Source organism: Cyrtonyx montezumae, unplaced genomic scaffold (assembly GCF_038088225.1).
Source record: "Cyrtonyx montezumae isolate F1298 unplaced genomic scaffold, pur_monq_1.0 scaffold_20, whole genome shotgun sequence".
NCBI classification, from domain to species: domain Eukaryota; kingdom Metazoa; phylum Chordata; class Aves; order Galliformes; family Odontophoridae; genus Cyrtonyx; species Cyrtonyx montezumae.
The window spans coordinates 9,506,838-9,532,870 of record NW_027071937.1 but is presented as its reverse complement, the minus strand read 5'-3'; the positions used below and the strand labels follow the sequence as shown (position 1 = coordinate 9,532,870).

The 26,033-nt window shown below is 55.4% G+C and overlaps 4 protein-coding genes across 5 annotated transcripts in view; 1 reads left to right on the top strand and 3 right to left on the bottom strand.

Moving 5' to 3' along the window:
• The window catches only part of RABL6 (RAB, member RAS oncogene family like 6), a 52,666-nt gene extending 49,720 nt beyond the window's left edge, over positions 1–2,946 (bottom strand). For both annotated transcript variants that reach the window (XM_065737735.1, XM_065737736.1), the window contains exon 1: positions 2,574–2,946. In XM_065737735.1, coding sequence (XP_065593807.1) covers positions 2,574–2,703 — 130 coding nt within the window. In that variant the 5' untranslated portion in view covers positions 2,704–2,946. The remainder of the gene's footprint in view (positions 1–2,573) is intronic.
• PAXX (PAXX non-homologous end joining factor) overlaps positions 1–26,033 on the top strand; it is a 291,630-nt gene that overhangs the window by 214,735 nt on the left and 50,862 nt on the right. The window lies entirely within an intron of this gene.
• Positions 3,913–8,977, bottom strand: AMBP (alpha-1-microglobulin/bikunin precursor). Its single transcript, XM_065737715.1, has 10 exons — positions 8,820–8,977; positions 7,930–8,072; positions 7,713–7,789; positions 7,083–7,196; positions 6,747–6,848; positions 6,212–6,249; positions 5,477–5,555; positions 5,233–5,400; positions 4,924–5,100; positions 3,913–4,040 (listed from the first exon to the last, which is right to left on the bottom strand). The coding sequence occupies exons 1-10, from the start codon at positions 8,928–8,930 to the stop codon at positions 4,009–4,011; spliced, it is 1,041 nt and encodes a 346-aa protein (XP_065593787.1). The 5' UTR covers positions 8,931–8,977; the 3' UTR covers positions 3,913–4,008.
• Positions 18,339–21,441, bottom strand: NRARP (NOTCH regulated ankyrin repeat protein). The gene has a single exon (XM_065737714.1). The coding sequence runs from the start codon at positions 21,321–21,323 to the stop codon at positions 20,979–20,981; it is 345 nt and encodes a 114-aa protein (XP_065593786.1). The 5' UTR covers positions 21,324–21,441; the 3' UTR covers positions 18,339–20,978.

Here is a 26,033-nt window from a genome sequence, read left to right as displayed (position 1 = left end):
TCTGAGTAACCTGGTACTGGTAATTCCATCTATAATTTGTCTCATAATTTGCTTAAGCCACCACCTCTCCTTCTCCCCACCAATCCCACCTGCTGAACAGTGATGCAGCTTTTTTGATCCCAGCAGGAAAAAAAGAGCAAGTTTTTACAAAGACAAGAACCTGAGCTATAAAACCTGGCTCAGACCCAGACAATTTTCACAATTTCTCCATATCTTCTACGGTGCTTAGGAAACTCAGGTGTTATTTGGGCCATGATATATAAGAAACAGAAGAGCTCCACCCAAATGATAACGAGAGTGAATAAAGAGTGCGTGTGCTGCAAATGCTGAATGAAAACATTTGTGTTTCAAAACATGATATCCATGAAGCAGCTAGTGTTAGTGGCCTTTGCTCTTATCAGAAATCTAAAACCATTTATCCTGCAATTTCCTTCCTTCCTTCTGAAAACTTAGCCAAGTAGGAGGGAGACCGGCCATACAAACCTGTTGATGGGGCTGTCTGGTTACGAAACACGCCTGACAGCCACAAAGCTGGCACAGCCTGACCTGCTCAAAGCCCCCAGCCAGGCACCAAGTGCCATGTGATAAATGTGATAAGGACCCTGTCCCTGCCACATGCTGCCACTTTTATGAGCAAGCAACCCAAAGCATTCTCAGCACGTTAAATGCATTTCTTGTAGGGAAATGGGCTTCAGTTCACTATAATGGACTGTAAGAACACAAACATTTCTATAGAAACATTCATAATCCTTTGGATCAGAGTTATGGAGTTCTGGGGAAAAAGGAGAGTTGCAAAGATCTGCATTAAAGATGGCTACAAAATGCATTCTGCATCCCTCTGTTCATTTTCATGTATTTCCTAATGAAGGAGCATCGACAACACTGGGATATGCAGCTCTGCCCTTCCCTTGGCAATGGCTTGTCATGCCTATGCCAGCCTATGCTCAGCTCAGAACCCACCCTATCTGCCCACTGCCATGGCTAAGAAGGTGCTTCAAAACTCTTTCATAACCCTGCCTGTATCTCCTACGACCATTATATAACAGTGATACTGGGAAGAGTTACTATGGAGATTGGAAAGCTTCCCTTACAGGACAGAAAGATGCAGCTTTAGTACCAATAAAACAGCAATAGTTAGAACGCAGATCCTGACAAGGCAGTGCTTAAAACAGAAAGCTTCTCCAAAGGATTTTGCTAATGAGACAAAAACAACAAAGCTCAGCTGTTTGCAGTTTTGGTCCTGCTGTATATGACAAGCAGGTACACGTGCACATAGGTAATGTGACAATGCAGTTAGTCACCACGCAACGAAGGGCTGTCCCCTGCTGCTGCTGTGCCAGCAGGATGCAGCTGATCCGTACAGCAGGAACACTCACTGTCTGGAACACCAGCTCTCTCCTCTTACATAATTCACAAGCTGACAGAAGCTACCCGAGCTCACCCATGTACCACCGAAGCACATGGCTGTGCTCTGCTCTGGGGCACTGCTAAGCCTCTGCAGAGATCGACAGCCTTCAGGCAGGAGATCTCCAGGTATGTGTCTGATGGTGCAGAGCTGTCACTAGAAAAAATGTGCTTCTTCTCATATTTATGACTGCTTCAAAAATTGCTAATTTTCTGAATTAAACACTGTTGGTATATCTAACACATACTCTAGTTAGATACGCCAAATGCTCTCCCCAGTAAAGCTGCAAGCTCTTGAAATCTATCAGTTCAAAAATACACTCAAGGGTAATAATGCTAAAAAAAGACAAAAACAACCCAAACAACCCAACTCAAGCCCTTCCCTGCAAACCTCTGCCTTCATGTCTCAGATTAAGATACAGTACAAATGCTGTTCCCTCACTGTGTGTGTGAGCACAGAAACGCTCAGCACTGCGCTTATAGAGCGGCCGTGCTCCAAGCTGCCAATCTCAGCCGCCTACAGCTGCTGCTGAGTGCCCGTTCCCATGCAGGCAAGCAGTTCCTCACAGAACTCCTGCTTGCAGCTCTATTTTCAGCTGGGATGATATAACTACTGACTCTGTCTCACTGTTGTTACTTTGGAGATGGATTCATGCATTTGCAGTGCCTTCCTGAAACATATTAGGAATAACCCTTATTGAGCCCCAGAGGAAAACAAACCCTTGAGCTTCAATAGCATAAAGGAAAGAAGTGTTCCCCGAGAAAAGAACCGCCATATCAGGTGCAGAAACAGATAGCCAGAATAGCATTACCTACCAAGGACACATAAAGGCATGCACCGTTCACCTGCGGCTAAGCCGTGGCAGGGCACAGCATTACCTTATCACGTAACACTGGGGCTTGAGTAAGGACGCCGTGCTGCGGGGAAGGGCACTCACGCCCCAAGGAGGTATTCCCCCTCGCTTTAAGTACAACAATCCATTAGCAAAGAACTGCGCCCGCTGCCACAGAGACGCGGCCGCGCCGCAGCTCCCCGTCCCGCACACGACCCGACGCTTGCAGCCCCCGGCCCGCCCTAGCTCCGAACCGCAGAGCTGCTGCGGACCCCGGCACGGTGAAAACGGGAACGGAGGCCGAGGCTGCGCCCGGCGCCCCGGGCCGGAACTCACTGTTGTACTGGACTCCCTTGGCGAACCTCCTCTGCAGAGCCTGGTTCATGGACTGCAGCCCCGCGGGGATGTTCTTGTCTCGGACCGCCGCTTGGTCCGAGCCCACCAGCTTCTTCAGCGCCGAGAACATCGTTCCGCTCCCGCGCCTTCGCCGCCGCCTCCGGGAAAAGGGCCGCCGCGGGCTCAGGGACAGCGCGGCCCCGGGGAGGGCATAGAGCCGGGCGCGGCTCGGGGGGGGCTCAGGGCCGGGGCAGGGCCATGTGGGGCCAACTGGGCGCGCGACGGCGCGGCGGGGAAGGGGTTCGGCCGGGCCCCGCCGCGTGCCGGGACGGGGCGCTAACCGGGCATGGCCCGCGGCGGGCGGCTTCTGCGGGTGGCGGTGGTGCGGGGGTCGGGGCGCAGCTCAGCTCTGCCGGGCGCCGCCGCTCAGGGCCGGGCGCGGGGCTCCCGCCGCCGCCGCCATCTTGCCTCTTCCGCTTCGCCGCGAGGGACGGAGAGCGCGCGGCGCCGCTACGGAGGCCGCCAGGGGCCAAGAGGCGGTGGGGTGCGGAGTGTTGGCCTTCAGCCACGCAGCGCTTTTCTCACGCAGCTTTCGGAGCGCCCGTCACCACAGCTGCCCCTTTAGCCCTCTTCTCTGACTCGCAAGGCCGCCCCGTGACGCTTCCCCGGCACCTTGTGGCCCCCAAGCCCACAGTCCCCTTCCGTGCCCCCTCACCCCGAGCACACAGCCTGCTCTGACCCCCAAATCCTCTCCCATCTACGTCCTCCTCTGCATCCCTCATTGTCTTACCCGCCCTCGTGGCCCCACAGCCCCCTGTGCCCCCCACCTGTTTCTTGGCTGAGGCTCGGGCTGCTGGGGGGGCATAGGCTCTGAGCCCCCATTGCTGGGTACCCCATCAGAGCTCCAGGGCCCTCGTTGTCTGGGAGAGCACGACTGGAAGGGACTGAGGCACCCACACCTGTGAGATGGGCCTAGGGCCTGTGCCACACAGCCTCCCCACTGAGCCCATGGTCCCACTGTGCCTTTCCCGGTGGAACAGTGGTGCAGCACGGATTATTCACCCTCAAAAAGAAGTGGGTGCCTGTCCATCCTCACTGCCCCCTTCCCAGTTGCCCCAGGAGGTGGGAGCTGACACTCACCTGGTGGGACGGCAGTGCCCCAGAGTGCCCCCAATGGGGCAAAGTGCCAGTGGATGTCAACAGGCCTGAGATAGGGGCAGGGGCTCAGGGCAAGAGAGACCCTACTGGAGAGACCAGCAATGACTTGACAGCATCTCCTGCCTCTCCCAGAACCCCCCTGCCCAGCTCCCTGCCAGCTCTGGGATGAACACTGGGCTCATTGGTCACTTCAGAGAAATTTATTGTTGGAGACTTATCCTGCACTGGCTCCTGTGAGGCCACAGCTCCAGAACTCTGTGTTCATCCTTCACCCTCATCAGTTTGATAGATGCAGAAACTCCTCATCCTCTGCAAGCATAACAATGTGCAGTGTGATAGACGGACTCACAGACATCATCCTCATGCCCCACCATACCCCACAAACAGGTGATGGCTGATGCTTCCTGCTTTGTCCTGGTTGGCATTGATAGAGAAAGTGGTCAAGACCCTCTGCACACCCCCTTGCTGTCCTGGGATGTCACTTCATGTTCCACTATAGCGGCATTATTGCACTTCATACTGGTGGCAGGATAATAGAAGATAGATTCTGCCCTATGACCCCTTACTTTGTCCCCGTCTCCCACCTGCTGGGCTACCAGCTCCACTTGCCACATCAGGACCAGGTTCACCCAGGGCTGTGCTAATCGCTCTCTGCAGTTAGATCTTCCCTGCTACATTGCTGAAAATGGGACTGCTTGTCCATCCGTCCTGTGGGCACAGCAGCGCCTGCTGAACCTCCCAGAGAGGTTCAGCATGAAAACCCCTGTGCTGACTAGAGCTGCACGGTGATACAATCATGGAAAGTTCACCCCAAGTGGGTTTCTCTGTTTGGTTCCTATCCAGTGTCAGGGTCCTTAATGCCTCCTAATCCTTCAGCTGCTCCTCCTGTTGACACCCCTGACACCTCCACTGCTCCCTGCTGTGCTCTGACCTGCTTACAGCCTTTGCCCCTGTTATCATGAGCATTCTGAAACACAGTCCTGGCCTTGACGCATTTGTAGCTTATATAGTCCCCACGTATGATGCTGTCTGTAGATGAACAATCTTTTTTTCTCAGTCCATCAGAGTGAGTCCCTGGCCCAGGACGGACTCATCCCAGCTGCAAGAAGACCTAGCACAGGGGACACAGCCTTGAGCAGGATGGGATGCACAGCTGTGCCTGCCTGGTCCCCAGTGCAGCAATAAGCCATACCTGCCCGTGGAGGAGCCCCACAGTACTCCTTGCACTCCTTCTCTGAGTAGAACTTGTTTCCGTTGCCCTTGCAGCCTCCGTAGCTGAACCTGATGCACTTGCCTTGCGCTGCATCAAAGGCCCAGAGCATCACTGGTTTCTGGCAGGGCCCCTGGGCAATGGGCAGTCTGCAGGCAGCTGAGGAAGAAGAGACTGTGGAAGGCTGGCAGGACCTGGATCCTGTGCTGCACATACAGGGCTCGGGGCCAGCCTCAGTCTCCTCTGTATTTCTGCATCCCCTTGCCTCAGTATGGCCACATTCCCACTTACCCTCAGTCCGGCAGGCCTGCAGGCATTCCTTCTCTGAGTAAAAGTTGTTGCCATTGCCCAGGCAGCCGCCATAGTGGAAAGTCTCGCAGGCCATGGAGGAGGTGTTGTAGAAGAAGCGGGAGAGCATCCCACTGCAGGGTCCTGGGTCCCGGTTCAGCCGGCACGCATCTGCAGGTGAGCGCAGTGCAGGTTGGGGTGGGTGATGGAATGGGGACGCCATTGCAACCTCTCCACAAGGACCCACCTTCTTTGTTGCCAGCGTATGTGAGCAGAGGGCCTGCAGCTGAGCCCTCCTCAGGTGGCAGCACTGCTCTCCGCGTCCTCTGCTCCAGGAGGAAGCACAGAGCTGCTATCAGTCATGCCCACCCCACTTCCCTGGTACCCCCACGTGTCTCCAGATAGCTGCCTGGGGTCAGCAGGCCATGGTCACTCAATGTCTCATGGCTTTCCCAGCCCTGTATTCATCCCAGGCAGGGGCTAGTATCCTACATTTTGGATGAAGAAACTCAAAGTGTACCAGCCTTGCCCTGTGCTGGGCACTAGCATGCTCCTCTCCTCCCACTGACACATGGTGGTGCATGCTCCAGATACTATATCTGCCCTGATCTGTGCTGTTTCTCCTATGAAGTCCCATCTCCTCTTGAAAATCCTTCTAAACTCAACACAATGAGACTGGGACATGCTGAGTAATAGCAGCCAGAGCATCACTGCGGTAGTGAGCTGTCTCCCCCACCATGGAGGGGGACCCTCAGCCCAGCTGGAGCACTCATGGACAGGCAAGAGATAAGGCTCACTGTGCAGGAATCTGACCTGTGTAAGAATCAGAATAGGAAAGAGACATTGCCTTCTACTTAGAAGTGAGCCTTGGTGCCACCTGAAGCACCCAGGACCCTCATCCTGCAGCCTGTGATCCATTCTAGCTGGCAAACCCCATCCCCAGCCTTGACTCATCTCAGGACATACTAGCTGGATCACTCACCTCAGGGGTAGCAGCAGTCTCCTCTGGAACACATTCACCTAGCCCAGATGACAAGAGAGAAGGTCAGAAGCTTGAGAGTGGTGGTTTTTAAATAAAGTTCTCTCACAGGTCCCTCAGGAAGGGGCTCCCTCCTGGCTTCACCCTAACACTCTTCCTCTCTTGCTGTTCTCTACCTCCTGCTCTCAGAAGTACTGCCCTAAAATCCCCATGCCTATTGACATCATGCATTTGCTGTCACTCCTTGTTAAGCAAGGCATTCATCATATCCTGGGAGCCCCTCCCACAGGGAGCAGCTGTGGGTGTTCCTATGGTGTCCTGCACCCTCACTCCAGCACAGCCACATTGAGTACATCAACCTGACAGCCCAGCAAGGGTCCCAACAACTGCCCTGAGTGTGGCAGAAAACCAGGAAGCCTGGCTGATTCTTAGCCTTGTCCCCTTCCCACCTCATCCCAGCAAAGCCCTCGTATGTCCTGGCTGTCCCTCCTCCCCAGCCCTGAGGACACTGGAGAAGTGCAGGCCTCACATAGGTTACCTCTGTTGGCCAGGATGAAGATGGAATCTGCAGGGATGCCCATCTCCAGAGCCAGCTGCTGGAAAGCCTCGGTGAGCTCTTCCCGCAGCTCTGGACTTCTCCCTGGGTGACAGCAAGGAAAGGACCATCAGCTGGTGTCTGCTGCTTCAGGTTCTGAGTTTCTCCCGCGCAGATCATGTTTGTCTCAAATAACAGTCTAGTCTGTTATGACTCTAAGCTGAGCCATAAAACTGAAACTCCTTTGAGTTGACTGAAGGCACCACCTCCAAAGCTGAAGAGCAGTGTTACTGAGCCCACCTCAGAGCTTGCTTGCCCATAGTGCCACAGCATACATACCATACAGCTTCAGTGTAGTGGTTGGGCCAAAACTACTTGTCTTCTTCATCAGAATGACTGCATATTCTTCATAGTTGGTGCGAAGCACATAGGACTTGATAGACACATCCCACTCTAGGTGAGAAAGAGACACAAGGGACATCATTCCTACCCTCAGGGAGTAACAGGGTTGTAGAAGGCAGTCCCAGAACGGGAAGTGAAATTAGGTAACTAATTCAAGAAATTATAAGATTACTGACCCAAGCACAACCCTGACCCTCTTTCACCCCACCAGCATCTTGTTAGTCAAAGAGACTGGAAACCTAGGATTGCAGATAATGAGATACCAGCAATGCTCCTGATACATGGCTGGGGGGTGCCTGTCCCAGCCTGGAACCCTGGGGATTGAAGGGATCTGCTGGAATACCCCATGGTCCTGTACCTACACAGGCAGCTCTGATGCAGCCCCCCACAGACCTTGCTCCTTGCTTTCTTGGCTGGAAATGACCTAAGTCTTCCTCTACCTTGAGCCCTGCTCCCCCTGCTCCCAGCCACCAGCTATGTCATCTTCTGAAGTCCAGTCCTGGTTCATGTCCCCTGACCACACAGTAGCTCTCAGGACCCAGTAGGACAACAGCAAGCCCAACTTACTGGGGCTATAGTAGGTGTATTTCCCAGGGGTGTCAGTTTTCTGGTACTCTCCTGAGACACGTGTGCATTCGCCTTGCCTGGAGGGAGGAGGGAAACAATCATCTGCTTGGGATAATCTGTTTTCCTGTTTATCTCATGAAAATCATGCCTGGAGCACCAAAACTGGCCATGGCATAGGATCCCTGAAATCCCTGAGCACCCACAGCAATGCCCATACCGCAGCCTGGTGCTGATGGTAGTGATCTGGTCAGTGCTGGGGCTGGGGGCCAGCACCAGTGTGCCCATGCTGAACTTCTCCTTGTAGTTCTTCATCCACTTGCAGGTGGTGCCAACAGCTACATCATACCATTTCCCATATATCTGTAGGGAAAAGAAAGGTATGTCTCCACCACAGACCCCTCCACTGAGGTAGAGCATCCCATGGCTTTCTGCAGAGCTGAAATTCTCATGGCCAGGAAGTCAGTTGGTGGGCTGTGGTGAAGGGTGCCAGGGCCAGAGCTGCTGAAGGAGAGCACTCAGTAGGATTTCCAGCTTCATGGCCACTCATCTCACATGGCTTCCCAGGCTTCTGAGCTTGGATCCAAACAGTCTGAGGAGCAAGCTGGACTCTTGTTCCCATGGATGATCACACTGGCAGAACACTGGCTCTTTCTCCTGCTCTCTGCTGTGGCTTCTTACATGACGGCCAGGTCCCTTGGGAACTGAGAGGGATCACCAAGCTCAGAGCAGTGTCCCTGTGTCCTCTGCCCCTGGCACTCCCCAGGGGAGCCCAGACCCATGTTGCTGGCTATGCAGAGCCAGGCAGGAGACTGATGTCTGTGGGGGACCCCCAGGCCTGCTCCCAGGCAGGATGCATCCTGCACACATTCTGCATCTCCCACAGCTCAGGCTGGGCTGATGAACAGCTTGGGATTCATTTGCCCTGTCTGGGTGTTTGCTGGAGTAAGGCCATCCCAAGGGCTGGTTCCCCATGACTGGCTCCAAGGGAGGCCTGCCCCACACAGCCCATTATGGGAAATTCCGTCTTCCTTTTGGGAGGAAAGTGAAATAAAACTTCCCCAAATCCCTTCTGCCCCCAAATTCCAGGGACTGCCAAGCCAACATTACCCGCTCAGGCTCAAAATTCTCCTGCACTTGGATGTCCTCATCCTGGTCCCCAGTGGGTGTCCCGCTGGCCACAGCAAAGAGGAGGAGGGAAAGAAGACCCCAAAACATCATGCCTGGCAACTTCAGAGTGCTGCAGAGCAGGATCTGGGACTCTGCACTGTCCCCACTGCGCAGCAGCGTGACCTTCAGACCACGGAGAGCAGGGCTGGTGGAGTGGCCAACCTGGGGAGGGCCAGGCAGGGAGGCGTGGGGGCAGCTTCTGGTCCCACACACATATCCATGTGCTCTGGGCTCACCGTGGCCTGTGGAGCACAGGGGCGAGCATCCTCCTGAGCTCCTTGCTTTACTTGTCCCAGACTTGGGCCAGCACCTGCTGGTGATGCAATGCTGTTATTCACACTCCTGCCCTTCCTACAGAGAAGGGCAGTGCTGGAACAGCATTACTCTACAAGCAGCAGAGCACCAAGAAGCCCCCAGCATGTACAGTGTATGTGTGTGTGTGTGTGGGGAGGGGGGCTTAAGGGGGCAGATCCCAGCTGCCAGCCCCCTCTTGGCAGTGGGATGAGACCCTCACGGAGGTCCCAGGCCCCACCCCGAGTGGCAAACGCGAGTAGCGTGGGCACGTCATCCCTACCCACCGCTGTTTGCCTTCTCAAGATGATTAACTGAAACCAAACAGCCGGAGGAAACAGCAAACAGAGCAAAGGGCAGGAGCCTCTCTTCCAGCCGGCCCGCAACCCAATATTTGCAGAACCGGCCCAGGCCGCGGGCACCGCTCGCAGGAACCGCCCGGACTTTCACCTCGCAGCGTTGCCGGGCTCCGGCCTCCGAAGCACCAATCCGGCCTCGGGCCCCCGGGGCGGCCGCGGCGCTCGGAGCCGCTGTCCGGGTCGCGGCCCGGCTCCCGCGACGCTAGGTGGCAGTCGGCGGCCAGGAATGCCCCGCTGCGGCGCCGCGAAGCGCGGACGAGGCCCGGCCCGTGCGGGCAGCGTCCCCGGCGGAAAGCGGTTGCGGAGCTCCGCTCCTTCGCAATGCCCGCCCCGTGCCGGGAGAGTTAAGCGAGCGGTGCGGCCTAGCAGCCCGACGGGCGCTGCTGAGGACGCGCCCGCGTGCTCCAGGATCGACAGGTGTGCAGGCCGGGGGCTGCACCGCTCCGCTCCGCACCGCGGCCCTGCTCGGTGTCGGACAGGACGTGCCCACGGAGCTCCTGCGGGACGGCTGCCAGCTGGCAGGAAGGGCAGCCAGCGCCTTGCTTTGGACAGAAACCAAACGCAGGGAGAAACCGCCGTGAAATTCCTACAGACCAAATCCCCAGACCCCGCTGCTCTGCCTCCAGCCTTCCTTCTGCTCCCGCTCAGCACTGGCCCCTCTCCTGCAGGCCTTGCCGGGTCTCGCAGTGCCCCAGGGGTTCGTGGCATCAGGTGGACCCTGCAGGGTAAAGGCTGCTGGGATTCAGCATCCAACTGTGTATCTGCTGTGGACTGACTGGACTGCCCTCCTCTCCCTCTCCCCAGCAGAACCTGTGAATCCCAGTGCTGAGGAGGCATCCCTGACTCATCTTTTCAGTGTCCTTTTGCAAACCTGTTGTCCCTAAGCTCACCCTGTCCTTTTCTGTTCCCACCAGTGCTGTCTAGCTCCTCCACTGTCTGCATCACTGAGCTCTGCAAGCTCAAAACCCTCCACGCAAAAGTTTTAGCTTTTCTCTGTTTTCAACCCATCTCCTGCCAGCTCCCCTCACTCCAAGACCTACTGGAGTATTACAGTCTCACACTCTGCTTCGTCTACCACTCCCATGACTTTGCAGTCTTATCTGCCCTTGGCGTTCCCCTCTCCTAACAGGATGGTCTCAGCCTTCCTAGTCTCTTCTCTTTCTTCAGCAGTGGAAACAGGAGCTCAAGCATGCATGGTTTCCTACAGCATCAAAGCACTTTCCATCTTGTTCCCTTGCTGATCACACTGCATTTTGATGTTTTTTTTTTTTTTTTTTGCTGCTCTGCCCATAGACAGTCATCTGAAATCAGGTCAGTGATGGCTCCAGCTTCATCCTGAGCCTAACCACCTGTTGGCTTGTTGGTTTTAGGGATATTCTTCAACCACCTTTTGCTGCATATTCAGTTTTAGCTTTTTAGTCTCCAGTTTTCAGCTCACCTGCCACATCCTGTGGACTTCCCTGTTCTCTCCTAGGCAAGATTTCTCTTTCTGAAACATTGGTGTTTTCTGTAGCACCTCCATTTAACTCTCCAGGAAATGTTTGTTGAACCAGTTCATTTTTCCTTTTGAATGGTGGTGGTTTTTACCCAAGCTCTCACACCCTGTGTAACACTCTCGAGGCTATCTCCAGAACCTTGAGATTTGTGGGATTATGGGGGTGCCTGAATATTTACATAAATTTATTTATGTAAATTTTACATACAATAATTTACATAAAGCCTTCCCTATCCCACCACACTGTAAACCCAGTAGTGCTGTGTTTTTTAGTATGGTGCAGTTCCCCCTGTACCTCTTCAGCCAGATCCCAAGCACTCAAGGTCTAGCCCAGATCAGATCTTTTCCTGTGGATTACACATCCAAGAGATTTCATTTGATGCATCCACAGATTGTATCTCTACACCACTTCATGAAGCCTGTCTGTGATGGGAGTGATGTCCATCCCACTTTGCATGTTCTCGGATCTTTGTGTTTCTAGATCACTCTCTGTTCTCATCACGCATGATCTAAATTTTACATTTTCATTATTAGTCTGGGATTTTCACCTGTGAGGATTCCTTGACGGACTTTTCCCTGGTACATTTTATGGTTTCACTCTACGTAACCCACCTCCCTTCTGTACCCCTCTGTTGCTCCTATGAAGCTGGTAGCAACTCTCTGCTGTTTAACTCATCCCTCAGCCTCTTTCTGCTGGGTCCCGTCCCAGTGCATGGTGCTGCTGTGTGATGCCAAGATCTCCATTTCCCCTTTTGCATCCAGCACCACTATGAAAGCGCCTGGACCAGGGAGGGAAATGACCCATCTGACTGGGGTGCTAATGGGAGCAAGGTCTCAGGATGGTGGTGGCAAGGCTGGAAGGTGTTTCAGCATCCTTGGGTATGTTTTCACCATCCTTGGTGGTAACATACCACTGGGTCCTCCTACCTGCATGCTCCAGCCAGAACCATCAACCCAGACATCTCCGTGGCCAGCAATATGGGGACATCTGTCCATCTGCCTGCATGCATCTGTCTGCAGAGATCATTCCCCTGGGGCTGTCCCCTCTAACCCTCAGCCCTGAGGATCTTCCACAGATGAGCTGGGGGTGAAGCATTTCTATCCCCATCACTGTCCCCACCACATCATGGCCACAGCCATGCAGATGGCTCCTGCACCACGCTGGGTCACAGCCTCCACCCTCACGTGCGGTGCTTTTTGTGTCCCCCTCACTGCGTGCCGCCCTCACCCCACCCGTCCCTCCCCGCCACCGCCTGCACCCCCCTCGCAGCCCCCACCAGAGCCAGCCACACACACAAGTGAACTTTTCTGCGTTTTCCAGCAATTAAAAAGAATAAAGCAACAGTTGTCTCCAGGCAGGGCATGGATCCTGGTGACCCTGATTTTCTGTGTGGCTGGGCAGGGTGAATGGGGCTATTGAGACCCCGATGACTGGCATCTCCACTCCAGGATTGTCGCCCCATCCAAGTCCCCCTCCCCGCACTCTCCTCCTCCCCACCTCCTCTCCACTTTTAATTTCCTTCCTGGAGAGAGCTGCTCATCCCCTTCCCATTGGCCAAGGGCCTGAAAAGGAATGGAGGAGACAAGGGAAGGATTAAAGACACTCTGCTTAGGAGCAGGCAGCCTGAATACGAGATGCACCGGTTGGGAAAGAATGGGGGCTTAGTAGGGCACCAGATCAGACCCGCCCCGCCGTATTCAGCCCGCTGCATTCCTGCATCACTAAACAAGGTCCTTTCTCCCTAGCCAGCCCAAGGAGACCACCAGCCCCAGCCCTACCTGCCCCACAGGTAGGCCCTGTCCCACCCAACCACTAGGCCCTATCCCACTGGACCACTTTCAAGTGAAGATGCCCTAGACCAAGCTGGATGGGGCCCTGGGCAGGAGGTGGGGGCAGCCAGCCCATGGCAGAGGGTGGGGCTGAGGGGGCTTCCATGCCCCTTCCAAACCAACTGTGGATTGATTCTGTCATTCTCTTACATTGTACTGCCTGTGCATGCATGATGAAGGACTTGTGTCGGGCAAGCAGCAGAGAGCAGCAGCTCCATGTAAGTCACCTGATCGGAGAGTGCAGGACTGGTGCCTGCTGCCTCTGCCCAAGGCTGATGCAATGATGGCAAAGTTGCAGCAGTACATCCTGCTCTGGGTTGCCGCTGGGGTGGGTTGCTGCTTCTTGCTTGCACAAAGGTTTCCAGCAGAAGAGATGGAAACACCCCTCCTCTGCTAATTGTGAGTTTGAGGCTGACACGTTCTGTTTGGAACTGTTTCCTTCATGGGATGGGGGAGGCTGTTCTTGGAATCCTCTCGAGGTCTCTGCTGGCGTTCATCCCAGAGAGCTCTGTTTTCTGAGGGAACACATCCCTGGTGGAGCCCAGCAAGAGTTTTCTAGGCCAAGAATCTGGAGGTCTGCAGTGCATGGCAGGGATGGGGTGGGTCATCAAAGCCCAGCAGCCCTAAAGCATCAGCTCTGAAGGCATGCAGGGATCCCATGCTGTTAGGAGCACCTTGGGAGCCCAGGTTCCCATACAAGGACTCAGTCTGCTGTGATACACACACAGACTTTATGGTCTTTCACTCTGAGGGCAGAGCTCCCATGTCCCATGGCCCATACAGAAGCTAGTGCCATTCTTTGTTCTGTTTTCTGGGAGCTGTCCCACTTGTGACCACCCCCTACCCCAGATCTCTTGCTGGCCTATGCTATCCAGCAGCCCTACCTTGGACCCCCTGGGCATCCCAGAGCCAACAGGATCCATGGTGGGACACGGCCCAGCCCATGGAGAAGGCACATCATCATGATCTCAGGCACCCTCCAGGCTCTTGACTGTAGTGATTCAGGCACCAAACTGTGGACAACTTGTTCTTCTTGAGGTGTGTCTTAGCATGCACATGACATCCATGGAAGGAAATGGGATGTCCTCCACACCCTAGTCAGAGACCAGCTGGGATATGGCAGCAGAAGGAGCTCAGGTGTGAGCATCTCCATCCCTCCTTGTCCTCACAGCCATGAGAAAGCCCAGGCACCACCTCACATGGCCTTTCCAGGGTTGGAGCTGAATCTCTTGCCACTGACCAAGCTGTGTAGGCTATGCCATGTTATTGCTGCCACCCTGTAAACACAGGTTTCAGTATTACTAAAAGCCCCAGCTGCTAGAGCCCTAGGACTCCATCAGAAACTTGTTTCCATATAAGAACATGACACTCTTCTAGAGCTGCATCTCTGTTTCCATCCTGGAAGGCACAGGAAGAAAACGCCTGTGCTCATCCATTCTCCTCCCCCAGAGAACAGCCACATCCCCACAGGTGTCCCAGCCATGGTGGGACCGGCAAGCCCCAGTGTAGGGTCCCACACCTGTGCTGCGTGGTGTGGGTCTTCCCCATCTGATCTCTCTGGATGCTATGCACAGGCTGTGCCATATGGGGAGCTGTGGGGCCTCCCCTTTGTCACCCATCCTTCAAGGCCCTATGCTCTGCCCTTTGGGATCAGACACAGCCCCATCCCTGATGTCACACCACAGACGCTGGGGGACCTCACCTCCTTATACCCCGAACCTCCCAATTCCACCACCCAGGGTGAGCACGGCCCTGACAGAGGAGCCCGGCAGACCTAGGAGGGGACAAAAGATGTGGCACAGGTGGAAGGACACCCTCTCCTTGTGTGGTACTGGGGCCCTTTTGTCCCACAGCACCTCCCTGGTGCCCAGGCAGCACAACGGGCGTGAGTCCTTCCCTCCATGGCTGGGTGGAGAGGGACCACGGGGCTTTCTCTTTAATGCAATGCTATGAATACTTGGGGTCTTTCTGCTTGCTGTTTAATAGATTTGAATGTGAAAAGGTGGTGGAATTGGGAAGAGGGAAAGGGGGGGGAGGCCAGGCCTCTTTGTTTGTGGATGCTGCTCCAGCCCGGGATTTATTTAGCATTTGGAGGGCTTGGGGTCTTTCTCTCCTCCCCAGCCACTGCAAAGGCTCTCTCCCTTTTCTGCCTCATGCTTATTAGCATAGCAGCTGCTCCCTGAGAGGGGCTAGTCAAGAGAAAAGGATAGAGGCGTCCGGGAAATGAATAGGAGGGAAAAAAAATAGCTCAAAAGGACGGGAGCTTTGAATGGGGGGGAATCATGAGTGGATGGGGGGAGGCTTAGTGTTGTCACCATCGCTGCAAATGTGAGCAGGGTGAAATGCAGAGAGCTGCTGGGGATGGCTGCATGGCCGGGTGCTGTGCTGGGGGACGAGGACATGCTCCTGATGCCACATGCAGGGTGATGGGTGCTGTCCACTGCTCCTCCTGGGGGGAACCCCAAGCCCTGACCCTACTGCTGCTGAACTGAGAGGGCAGTGCTGTGGGGTCCTCTGGCCTGGGGGGATTCCCAGTGTGTGCCCTAAAAGTCTGGGACTGCTGCAAGATCCCACTGCTCACCGTGGGGTGCTCTGCATGCCTGCAGCCTCAGCTCCTCCACCAGCTCCCTGCCTGAGTGCTTGAGGTGTCATTAAAGGAAATCAGGGAGCTGCCACACCATTCCTGTGGTGCAAGGCTTTGCTGTGGGAAAGCCAGGCATGCTGCAGAGTCCTGGCAAGAGCTTCTCTACACACAGGGCTGAACTGCCAGGGTCTGGTCTTGTGCAGAGAACCTGGGAGAGGTCTGGGAATGTTTAGAGCCCATCTTTGCAATTACATCATCTGTAATATTATTACTTTTATCTGGGGATAGGTGAGAGTGTTTTGCTAGCTGGACAAAACAAGAAATGAGATTGCAGTGCACTCTCAGGAGTGAAGGGTGCTTTTTCCAGGCTTTTTCTTCCATTGTACCACTCATTTTCAGCCATAACTGTACAGTTCTTTTAGGCCTTATGCAAAGGGTCAGCTCACCATCCAGCTCCCCAGCAATGCTCTGCAGAACTGTCAACTGCTGCCAGCATCCCCCCAAGCAGGGTGCTCATCCAGCTAAGCTGGGTGCATCAACCATGGGGCTGGTTGGTTTTGGGGGGGGGGGCAGAGGCAAGAATGGGTTCAGTGGATCTGCAGCAAACAGCCAATGCTTGTGCCTGGGTGTCTATGCTATGCCAGAGCTTCTGCCCAGGTCAGGTGTGGTGCAGAAGGGGGAGTTCCTTCCTGGGAAGCTGCTTCCTTAAAAGCAGCAGCCCCAGAGCAGCATCAAGCACGTCTTGGATTCAGGCTGAGCAAAGAGTTTCCAGCACATGCAGTTGTCCCAGCACCCCCTTCCTGTCACCCATTCAGCTGCCCAGCATCCCCTCTGCCCATTCCTCCACCTATCCCTCTCTCCCTCCCTAGCCACTCTTCCATTCCCCTTCCCTCCACCTCCTCCATCCTCCATCTCTCCTTCCATTCCCATCAATGCTTTCAGGCATGAAATCCCATCGATCCTCCCCAGGCATCCCTCCTTCCTTCATCTCACCCACTGTCCCCAGATACCCTCTGTAACCCCATCTCTCCATCCAGGCAGCCTTCCATATCTCCAGACCCGATCCCTATCCACTGCCCTCTTCAGGGAAAGCCAAACCAGCACAGTGGTGGCGTCAGCAAGAGCAACCTGATAACATGAAGCAGCCAAAAAGTGCCTTACACCCCTATCTCTTCCTCCCACTCTTTGTGAACTCCACTGGGGGACAGTCAGACTCATGGGAAGCACTCTGCAGGAATGGGACAGCAGCCTCCAGCCCCAGTAGAGGAGGGATCTGAGCCTTCAGAGCCAAACCTGGCTCAGTCCCACATCCAACACTGCAGTGACTTGGGGCCACAGCAAAATGGGATGAGATTAGAGTGTCCCATGAGATGCGGCCGCAGGGCCTTATGTAATGTGCTCTGGACCTGTGATGCTGCTACCAGCAGCGTGCCATGAGCACCCCAGTGCCCCTTGGGGTCTAGGGGTTTCCCTACTGGCGACTGAGAGGTGGCACACTGCTGAAGCTGGGAAGGAGGAGAGCCAGGCCAGGCAGACTGAGCTGCTGCCTCCTCCCCAGCACCGAACAGTGGGCAATTGTGGTTTTTAAAAAGGTAACTCCTATTCGGATCTCCAGGCTGTGGCATTGTCATAGTCATACAAATGCCCAACAAAGCATCTATTTAAAATGTACTGAATTTTGATTACAGCCTGTCCTCTCTCGCCTGCTTGCTCGCTGTCTTTCTTTCTCATTCATTACTTACTGTGTTAAGCTCCCTGAAATTCAAATAAAATCCCACCTCCTCCCCCCCACCCCCACCCCCACCCATATGTGTTGTTTGATTCAGCTCTGATGTCTGGACTTGACAAATGAAGGGGAATATAAGAGAAGACAAAGCTGTCAAACTTCTCGGGGCTGTGTTGACTTCCCATCACCCCTGCGGACGGAGAGGAGACCAATCCATCTGTTTTGGAGTCAGTAGCACAAACAAAAGCAAAAGACAATGGCAGGAAGCACTTGAAAGTTCAGATTCTTTCTTTGGTTTCTCTTGGAACAACAGAACCTACGTAATGTGGCCGGCAGACAATAACATGCAGCCAGGGACACACAAAAATGCCAGAAGAATGTGCTTACGACATGAAACGTTCCAATATTTTTGTTTCATTGGAACAGAAATAGACAAGGAAAAAAAGACAAGAGTGAGACTTTGGAGTTCCTAGATTTCTTGGACTGGGTTTCTTTGGAGACGAGTGCTGCAATGCAGAGCGGCTGTGGGTGGTGCAGTGGGGCCATGGGGCAGCTCAGGGCTGAGCACCAACAGCCCCACACCATCCCCATGCGCACCCCCTGGCCCCCCTGCTGGGCTGGCAGCTGGAGTTGTGTGGCTGGCACACTGTGCTTGGCCAAAAATGCCTGCAGAGAGGGTCCTGGGCAACCCAACCTGCCTCTCCTTGGGAAGCCTGTCCTTGAGCTCGTTTCCTGCACAGTCCCACCGGGACAAGGTGTGTGATACAAAGCCACAGGATGAGCTGAGCTCAGCACCATGTTTCTGTCTGCAGCAGTAAGAAGGGCACCTGGGCATGCAGCGCTTTGTTCCAAGCAGAGGTGACTGCTGCTGAGAGGGCAGTATGATGAGCACTGTGCCTTGTATGGAGCTGGAGGCCAGCAGCCACCTCACTGCAGCCCAGCACTGGGATATGGATAAGGGGAGGTGGGGTAGTGCTCTCCCACCCCCCCCCCACCGCCCTTCAGGGGGCTGAACCCCACACATGCCCTGGGGCTGCATCCTCAGCCACACACGGAGTAACAGGGACACGGGGGCCATCCCAAACCCACAAAACCTTCCAGCAGAACACAGTGACTGAAATGGGGATGGGGAGACCCGTGGGCCCCACACAGTGGAAAGAAAACACAGCAGCCATTTATTATTATTATTTTTTTTATAAAAAGATCAATGAAAAATTTATTTATAAATTTTGCACTCTGGGGCTACACATCTATATCATACACTCAGGAATATGCTGTACTGTACAGACTTTATCCAGTTAGAAATGATCATATAGTGACCCACATACAGCTTCAATATAAGCCTAAAAATTCTTAACATTAATTAACATAATTAAAAAAAGTATTCGCATCTAAAGAAAAACCTACAGAAAAACTCCTTTCTGGAGCAATCTGTGCATCAGCTTCAATGTCTGCTTATTCCACTGACATTATCAATATATTCTTCTTACAAAAATAATAATAATAATTAAGAAGATGACTGCCATCAGGTGAGCAGCCATGCACGGAGGGCCCCCCCGCCTGCCTGTCGTGTACCCCCCGTTTCAGCACGAGGGTCAGCAGCACTATGAGCCAACGCGGGGGGGTGGGGGAGCAGGGTGGCCCTCGTTTCTATCTGAATCTGCATCCCTTTCACTTCTCAGGATCAAGAGAGGTGGGGGCGCGGGGGTTGCATAGAACATTGGAACTCGAGGGACAAGGGAGGGCAGCAGCTTTTCAGTAAAACACACAGGGATGTAAAAATACATCAACTCACAATTTCGGAGCAACCCCCCTCCCCCCGTTCCCCGGCGCACAGTTTCAAAAATCTCAGCGCATCTAAAGCTCCAGGAAGCTGGAAAGGAACAATACTTTTCTTCACCTCACTCAGCGATTCACACAGGAGATTCACAGTCTCAATAGGTATTTTATAAAAATATAAATATGGGTTACATCATGTTGTCTTTACAACACTGGACAGAGCTCCCTTTAGACCGGGTTTATAACCAAGATTTCTTTTTAAAAATCCATCTAGAACTTGGCTTTAAAGTACACTTTCTTTTTTTTAATATCATGTCATAAATGTTATGACATTTCCATTGTGGCAAATCCATTTAGCCAAAAAATAAAAACAACAACAACAACAACAAAAAAGATGTGCAACCATCTGGTAACAACAATAAAACCACACTGGGAAAGGTATTGTTCCCACCCCGGGGGAGCGGGGCCGGTGCTGCACAAACCCGGGGAGCATGGCTCCTCCTCTCCTTCCCGTCGGATCTGCAGTGCTGCACCTCCAAGCACACGGACTGCAGGTGAAACCATGACACAAAGCACAACACTCAGTGCAACGGGAAACGAGAACAGCAGACTCGAGTTTTATACATAAGATGGGGAGGGGGGAAGAATAAAAGAGTATTTCCCCAAAATTTGAAACACTCACCACCAGCGTCCAACAAGAGCAGGCTCACAAACATCACCACAGATATATACAGACATGATAAATAGTTATAAAACATGGCCCCTAAAAAACAGCAGGTAACTATTTTCTTTCATTCTTTTTTTTTTCCTTTCTTTCTTTTTCCTTTTAAATCATAACGGTTTGGGTAAAGGGAGTGAGAGCGGGGGTGGCAGTGGTTTGTTTAGTGCAGACAAACAGAAGAGGGATGAGAGATTTGGGGGTTGAGGGGAGGAGGATGGGATTTCTGAAACTTTCTGCATTTTCCAAATGGATGCTCTTGTGCCATAGCAATAAAAAGCAGCATTGCAATTATACGTGCAGTCACTTCAAAATGCAACCCAGGGCAGCTCGCTCTTCCCCCTCCCTTTCTTTTATAAATATATATCTCAATCCGGGCGTATATATATCATACAAAAGGCAGGCGGGCTCTACACATCAAAGGGATCGTTCTGCATTGAGAAGTGTTATCCAAGTTTCACCAAAAGAACAACAAAAGTCCCCAAACTATTTCTCAGTAGTTTTCAGGCACCTCTCGAGGCAGCAGAGAGCGCTCGCGCCCCTCTTCTGTGCAAAAGCAAATCCTCTGCCTCTTAAGAGTTTATTTCACCTTTTTTTTTCTTTTTTTTTTTATAATTAAAAGTTCAGGATTTGCTGATCTCCCCCCTCCCCTCACACACACACGACGCCGGGAGGAAGGATTCAATGTCTTTTCCTGTGGTCTCATGTGTGCTAAATGGATTCAAGGACTTGCTGAGGATGCAGACTATCTTCGGACACCCCCAAAGAAAAAAAAAAAAAACAACAGAAGAAAACCCAAAGTAAAAAGGAGAAAAAAAAAAGGAACCAGGCAGGGCACGTCAGTCATATTCCAATGGAGTTGTCTCAGGAAAAAAAATAACAAAAACCCAAGATAAGAGCAGAAGAACGGCCCGGGAGCCGCCGGGTCGGGGCACCTGCGCAGCCCCAGCGCCGGGCACAGCCCCGCGGGGTGGGACGGGACGGGGAAGGGATGGGAGTGTTGAAATGAACTCGTTCTGCGGCAGAGTGCTTTAAAACCGAAGGACCGGTGAAGGGTCGGGGGAAGGATTAAATATCACCGGGAGGTGGGAGAGCTTTAAAGCATCTGAGCAGATGTCAAACTGAAACCGTGAATACTGTGAGTGCAGCCGAGGTAGATGGAAAAAAAAATTACAGTAGGAAAACAACCCTTGGAAGGAAAACCAGACCGAACCGAACAACGAACTCGAAGCGGGTGAGCGGCGGTGCGTCTCGGCGGGGCAGAAGCACGGGGCGCGCAGTCCCAGCAGCTTTGACGTGTCGGGGCGGCCCCGCGCATCACCGCGCGCCGGCGGAGTATTTGGCCTTGGTGATCAGGTAGAGCACGATGTCCTGGTGGCCCCCGAAGGCGGCGATGTGCAGCGCGCTCCAGCCGTCGCGGTTGGCCAGGCGGATGTCGGCGCCGAACTTGACGAGCAGCTTGACGAGCTCCAGGTTGCCGTCGATGACGGACTGGTGCAGCGCCGTCTGCCCCTCGGGCCCGAAGGAGTTCACGTTGAACTCGCAGTTCGTCATGTTCTGCAGCAGCGACTGCAGCTCCTTGGTGTTGCCGCGCCGCACGGCCTCCTGGAAGACGCGCTGGCTGGGCGGCGCCGCGCACGGCGACACGTCGCTCTGGCTCATGCTGCCGCGGCCCCGCTGCGCCTCTCGCCCCTCATGGACGGCGCTCCCGCCCGCCGCTACCCCTCGCGGCCGGGCATGCGCTGCGGGAGCACAGCGGCACCGCGCCGCCCCCTCCGCCGCTCCGCCGCCGCCTCCCGCCGCCGCCGCCGCCGCGCCGCGCCGTACCGCACCGCGCTCGGGCCTCTCTGGAGCGGAGCCGGCCCCGCGGCGCGCCTTTTACCCCCCTTTTATTTGCATAACAATAGCACGGCGTGACGGACGCCGAGGGGCGGGGCGCGACGCCGCGCGTCCATTGGAACGCCCTCCCTCTGGTGGGCGGGGATTAAGAAAAGCTCCGCCCCGTGGGCGCGCTCTGCCTCCGCCCCCAGCTGCGGGGGGGTGGCGGGGGCTGCCCGGCCCGGAACGGTCCGAGTCGGCTCTGCCGGGGGCGACCGGGCGTCGGCAGCTCGGCTCGGTTCGATTCGCTACGGCGTAGCTCGGCTCGGCGCCACGGGGTTTTCTCCCGGCTCGCCTCGCCGTAGCCTGGCGCCACCGAGCTGCTCGGCTCGGCTCGGCCCGATTCGGCGCAGCCCAGCACGGCGGCCCGGCCCGGGGTTCGGTGACCGAGCGCTGGGAGCCGCTGCTCAGGAATGGATGCGGTGCGCGGGCACTGCGGGGCGGAGGGGCGCGGGTAACGGCGTGGGACTGAACGTGCTGGGAAAGCCGAGGAGCTGCGGCCCCCCCGTACCCGTTTGGTTCCGGGCAGAGCAAATGGCAGAGGGCGGTGGGAAGCAGCCCCCCCGAGCCGAGTGGAGCGGAGTGTGGGGAGGGGAAGGACAGGCCGTAAAAAGGGGGTGCTGCTGGGACCCCACTGTCATCTCGGGCGGCCGCCCCTGGTCATGTGCCCAATCGGTCTGGGGATGGAAGGGCACCGATCAGCCAAGACCTGAGCTCTTCTGACAGTGAGCAACGGGCCTTGGGTGGGACCACTGCGAGCTCGGGGCCCAAGCTGCTCTGCGGGGTGTTCCCATGGCTTTTCCCCATAGCCTGGGGGAAGGCTGAGCCCCACCACTGTTCCCATCCACTCCTTGCCCACCCTGTCCCTGTCCCTGTCTCCCATCTCCATCCACATGCCCATGCACCTCATTTGTATCCCTATCACACTCCTATTTCAACCAAAGCCTCATTCCCAGTCTCATCCCATCCCTGTTCCCATGCCATCTGCCTCCCAATCCCTGTCCGCACATCATCCCCAACTCAGTCCCTATCTCACGCCCATCATTCCTATCCTCATCCCATCCCCATGCCCATCCCAGTCCTGTCTCACCTCCATCTCCATCCCACCCTCATTCTTATCCCCACCCCGATCAGTTGGGGATCAGTGCGGGGCTCTCCCTTTCCAACACGTGTGAACTGAAGTGCACTGTTCTAACGGAGGTTTTGGTGTGATCACAGCGATGGGGCTGAGGCAGCACGGCGGCTCCTGTCGGGGCGCTGGGTTGGAGTGCCCATTATGCTCCCCGGGACAAGCCCCCTAAACACTGGGATACAGCCCGCAGCACTCTGCTCACACTTCCAGATCGTCCTCACCCCGCGGGGTTCTCCCCCACCAGGGGCAGGAGCAGCTTGCTGTGGGTCCCCACTCGGCCCGTACTTTCTGCTCTGAACCACCCAGGGCACCGTTCTGGGGCAGGAGGGCCGGACCCTGTGGGGTGTCAGCAGCCAGTGTGAGAGGGGGAGCTGCTTGCACCTACCGGCTGGGGCCAGGGCAGCAGGTACCCAGCCTGTAAATGTCCTTCTCTGGCAGATTGGGGCCGGGAACGGGGCCGGGGGGGAGGGGAGCGGAGGGCAGGAAAAATAAAAGAGAAAAAAAGAAAGCTGTTTTGAAAGCGCGCACTTCAGCTCCAATTCGTCTTTCGCTTCTGCAAACGGAGCCACTCCGGGGACGGGACGGGGCAGCCGGGCGAACCGCAGGCGGGCAGGGCCGGGCCGTCCCCGGCGTTAGCGGGACTCGGCCGGAGCCCTCCCCGCCAGCAGAGCGGGCAGCGGTCGCTCCGGGCCGGCAGCGGCGGGGGCTCCGCGCAGGGAGCGGGAGCGGCGGGGGACGGAGCGGGGCGGGCGGCGAGGGGCGTGCCCCCACTTAATTCATTAAAATGTGTCGGAGAGCGTGGGAAAGGCGGCGGCTTTTCTTCCCAGCGCACGGACCCGGCCGAGGGCGCGCACGCGCGCTCTCGTCGGGAACGGCCGCGGCTCGAGGCGGACCGGGATGTGTCCCCGACCCGCGGGACCGCGCGGGGGGCGGTCACGGTGGAGGGGCCGCGGGGGGGAGGGGGCGCGCCGCAGGACTCAGTCCCGCGGGTGGAGCGGGTCCCGCCGTACCGCCGCAGCCCACCCCGCCCCGCGCGTTCGCCCCCCTCGGTGCCAACTCGGTTCTGCCGGCAGTGCTGCCGTCCTCCCCCGGTCACACGGGAAAACGCTGTCCGGGCGGACAGCCGCCGGGTTTGATTCACTCGGAGATGGAGAGCTGCATGCTGCTTCTGCCCTTGGCTGCGTTGCAGGGCTCTCTGCCTGCTGCCCCGCGGCACGGCTCTGGGTGCTGTCCCTGAGCTGGGTTTGGAGCCATGAGGGTCGGGGTGGGCTCGGGGCTGACCCAGCTACAACTCTCTGCAGGATGTGCAGCGAGGCGTGATGTGAGAGGATGGGAGCATGTTGGCCTGGAAGTTAGGTGTTGTCAGGATGATGAGAAAGGACCAGTCCTGTGCTATTTCCCAGCAAGTAGACATTCTCTGGGTGCAAATGTCCCCTCATGTGGCACTGACACCTCTCTGCCACCCCTGGCCCACGGAGCACTGCAGGGCAGTGTGGGGCCTGCAGCTCACAGTCAACCTTTGGGCTCTCCAGGGCTGGGCCCGTGCCCGGAAATGTGCCAGACTGTTTAGAAACAGCACCCGAGCAACACGGAGCTCACGTGGAGCATCCACAGCTTGTGGGGAGGCTCAGCCCTTGGTTTGCTCCTGTGGCTGCCGGCCTGGTGTGAGCCACAAAGGCACGGGGAGCAGAGCTGCCTTCCTTGAGCTGATCAAGTATGCAGCACAGCTTCCGATCCAGATTGCACAAGGAAGGAAATTAGCTCGGAAGGGGATGGGGATAAGGTGGGGGAGAAGGGAGGGAAGTGCATTCCTGCCTGATGAGGAACAATGTTGACAGATTCATTTGTAAACTAAAGCTGGCCTGAGTGCCAAACACCTTGTCCCCATCAAACTGCAAAGGATATGCAAGAAATACACAAGGCGAGGAGAGGAACTGCCCGATATCCGACACGGCGTGTGAGTTCTCAGGGCTCTGCAGGGCACACCGGAGCTGCCCCAGAGCCACGCAGCAAAGCACACAGTGCACGGTGCCACGCCGGTGCTGTGCTTCCACTGCAGCAGGTGCAGAGTGAGCAGGATGTCCCAGGGCACTGCTACACGTCACCCAAGAAACCACTTCTTTTGCAGCATGCTCATTCAGCCCAGACCCTTCTCCCCCACCTTACCCCCATCCCTTCCCAAGCTCTTAGCTCAGGGTCCAAAGCTGAAGCAAAGTTGTGAGACTGGAGGAACTAGATCCATTCCCTTCCCCTCCCTGCAGCCCCCACTGACTGCTGCCTTCCTTCTCCTCTGGCAGCATCCCCCAGGGGCAGGCAGAGGCAGGATCAGGGCATGCACGTGGCACCCCAGGGACCGGGCAGCGCTGCGGGAGCTGCCCCCAGCGCCCTGAGAACACATGATCAAACAGTCCCATAAAAGCACAGGAGGCCCCTTTCTGCCCTGATAAACGTTACACACTACTGTGGCACAGACAGTGGGGTAGGTTTGTTTATTTATTTATTTATTTTCTAAAAGAAGACAGATAGGGAAACAATATTGCAGGCTGATTAAAAAGCCGGCTTAATTCTCTTTGATCCGTCTCCACCATTGAAAACCGGACGATTTATTGCTTCCTGGATGCTGCTCAAGGCTGGCCGGGCTCAGCGGTTTGGTGCTGCCCGTGGCCCTGCCTGGGGACGACCTCAACGCACCTCCACGACCTCTGCCCCGGGGCACAGGGCCACCACCCCACACCCGTGGAGCTCTGCCCATGGGGGTCGCATCGCGCCATGCCCACACGCTGCCCATGGACAAACACAGCACTGCAGAGCTGCCCGACCCAACTGCTGCAAGAGTGACCTTGGAGTAAAAGAGAAGAGGAAATTCTGATTCCAGCTGAAGAGCGAATTAAGAAAAATGTGTTAGCACCTAGAAAGAGTGCAGGTCTGGAAAACCAGGAAATGAAACACAATTCCTTGAGGTTATGCAAAAAGAATAATAAAATAAAAAATGCAGACAACGAGTGGGAAGCTGTAAGAATCAATAGAAAAATGATGAGGGCTGAGGGAAAGATCAGAAGAGGGCATTTTAATCCCATTAGGAGAGATAATCCCTGGTGCACCACATGGCTTGAGGTGTCACTGCTCATGTGGGGACAGTCCCTTGTGGCAGCATCCTCCTGTCCTGCCTGGCACAGCACAGAAGAGCCACCACACATTGTTGGTTGATGAGCCCCAGGTGAGAGCAGCCTGCAGTGCCTGAGCTGCCACAGGGCATGGCTGGACTGCGGGACCCTGGGGACCTCTGGGACAGGGATTTAGAGGGAACCAATGTGACTGTCCAGGATGTGACCCCATGGGGAACACAGCATCCACCTGCCCTC

Excerpts from the sequence above, each read along its gene's own strand:
- AMBP (XM_065737715.1), bottom strand. The coding sequence starts at position 8,930 with ATGATGTTTTGGGGTCTTCTTTCCCTCCTCCTCTTTGCTGTGGCCAGC. Across the intron at positions 5,556-6,211 it reads AGACTGCTGCTACCCCTGAG|AGGACGCGGAGAGCAGTGCT; the intron begins GTGAGTGATCCA and ends CTCCTGGAGCAG. Across the intron at positions 5,401-5,476 it reads ATACGCTGGCAACAAAGAAG|ATGCGTGCCGGCTGAACCGG; the intron begins GTGGGTCCTTGT and ends GCTCACCTGCAG.
- NRARP (XM_065737714.1), bottom strand. The coding sequence starts at position 21,323 with ATGAGCCAGAGCGACGTGTCGCCGTGCGCGGCGCCGCCCAGCCAGCGC.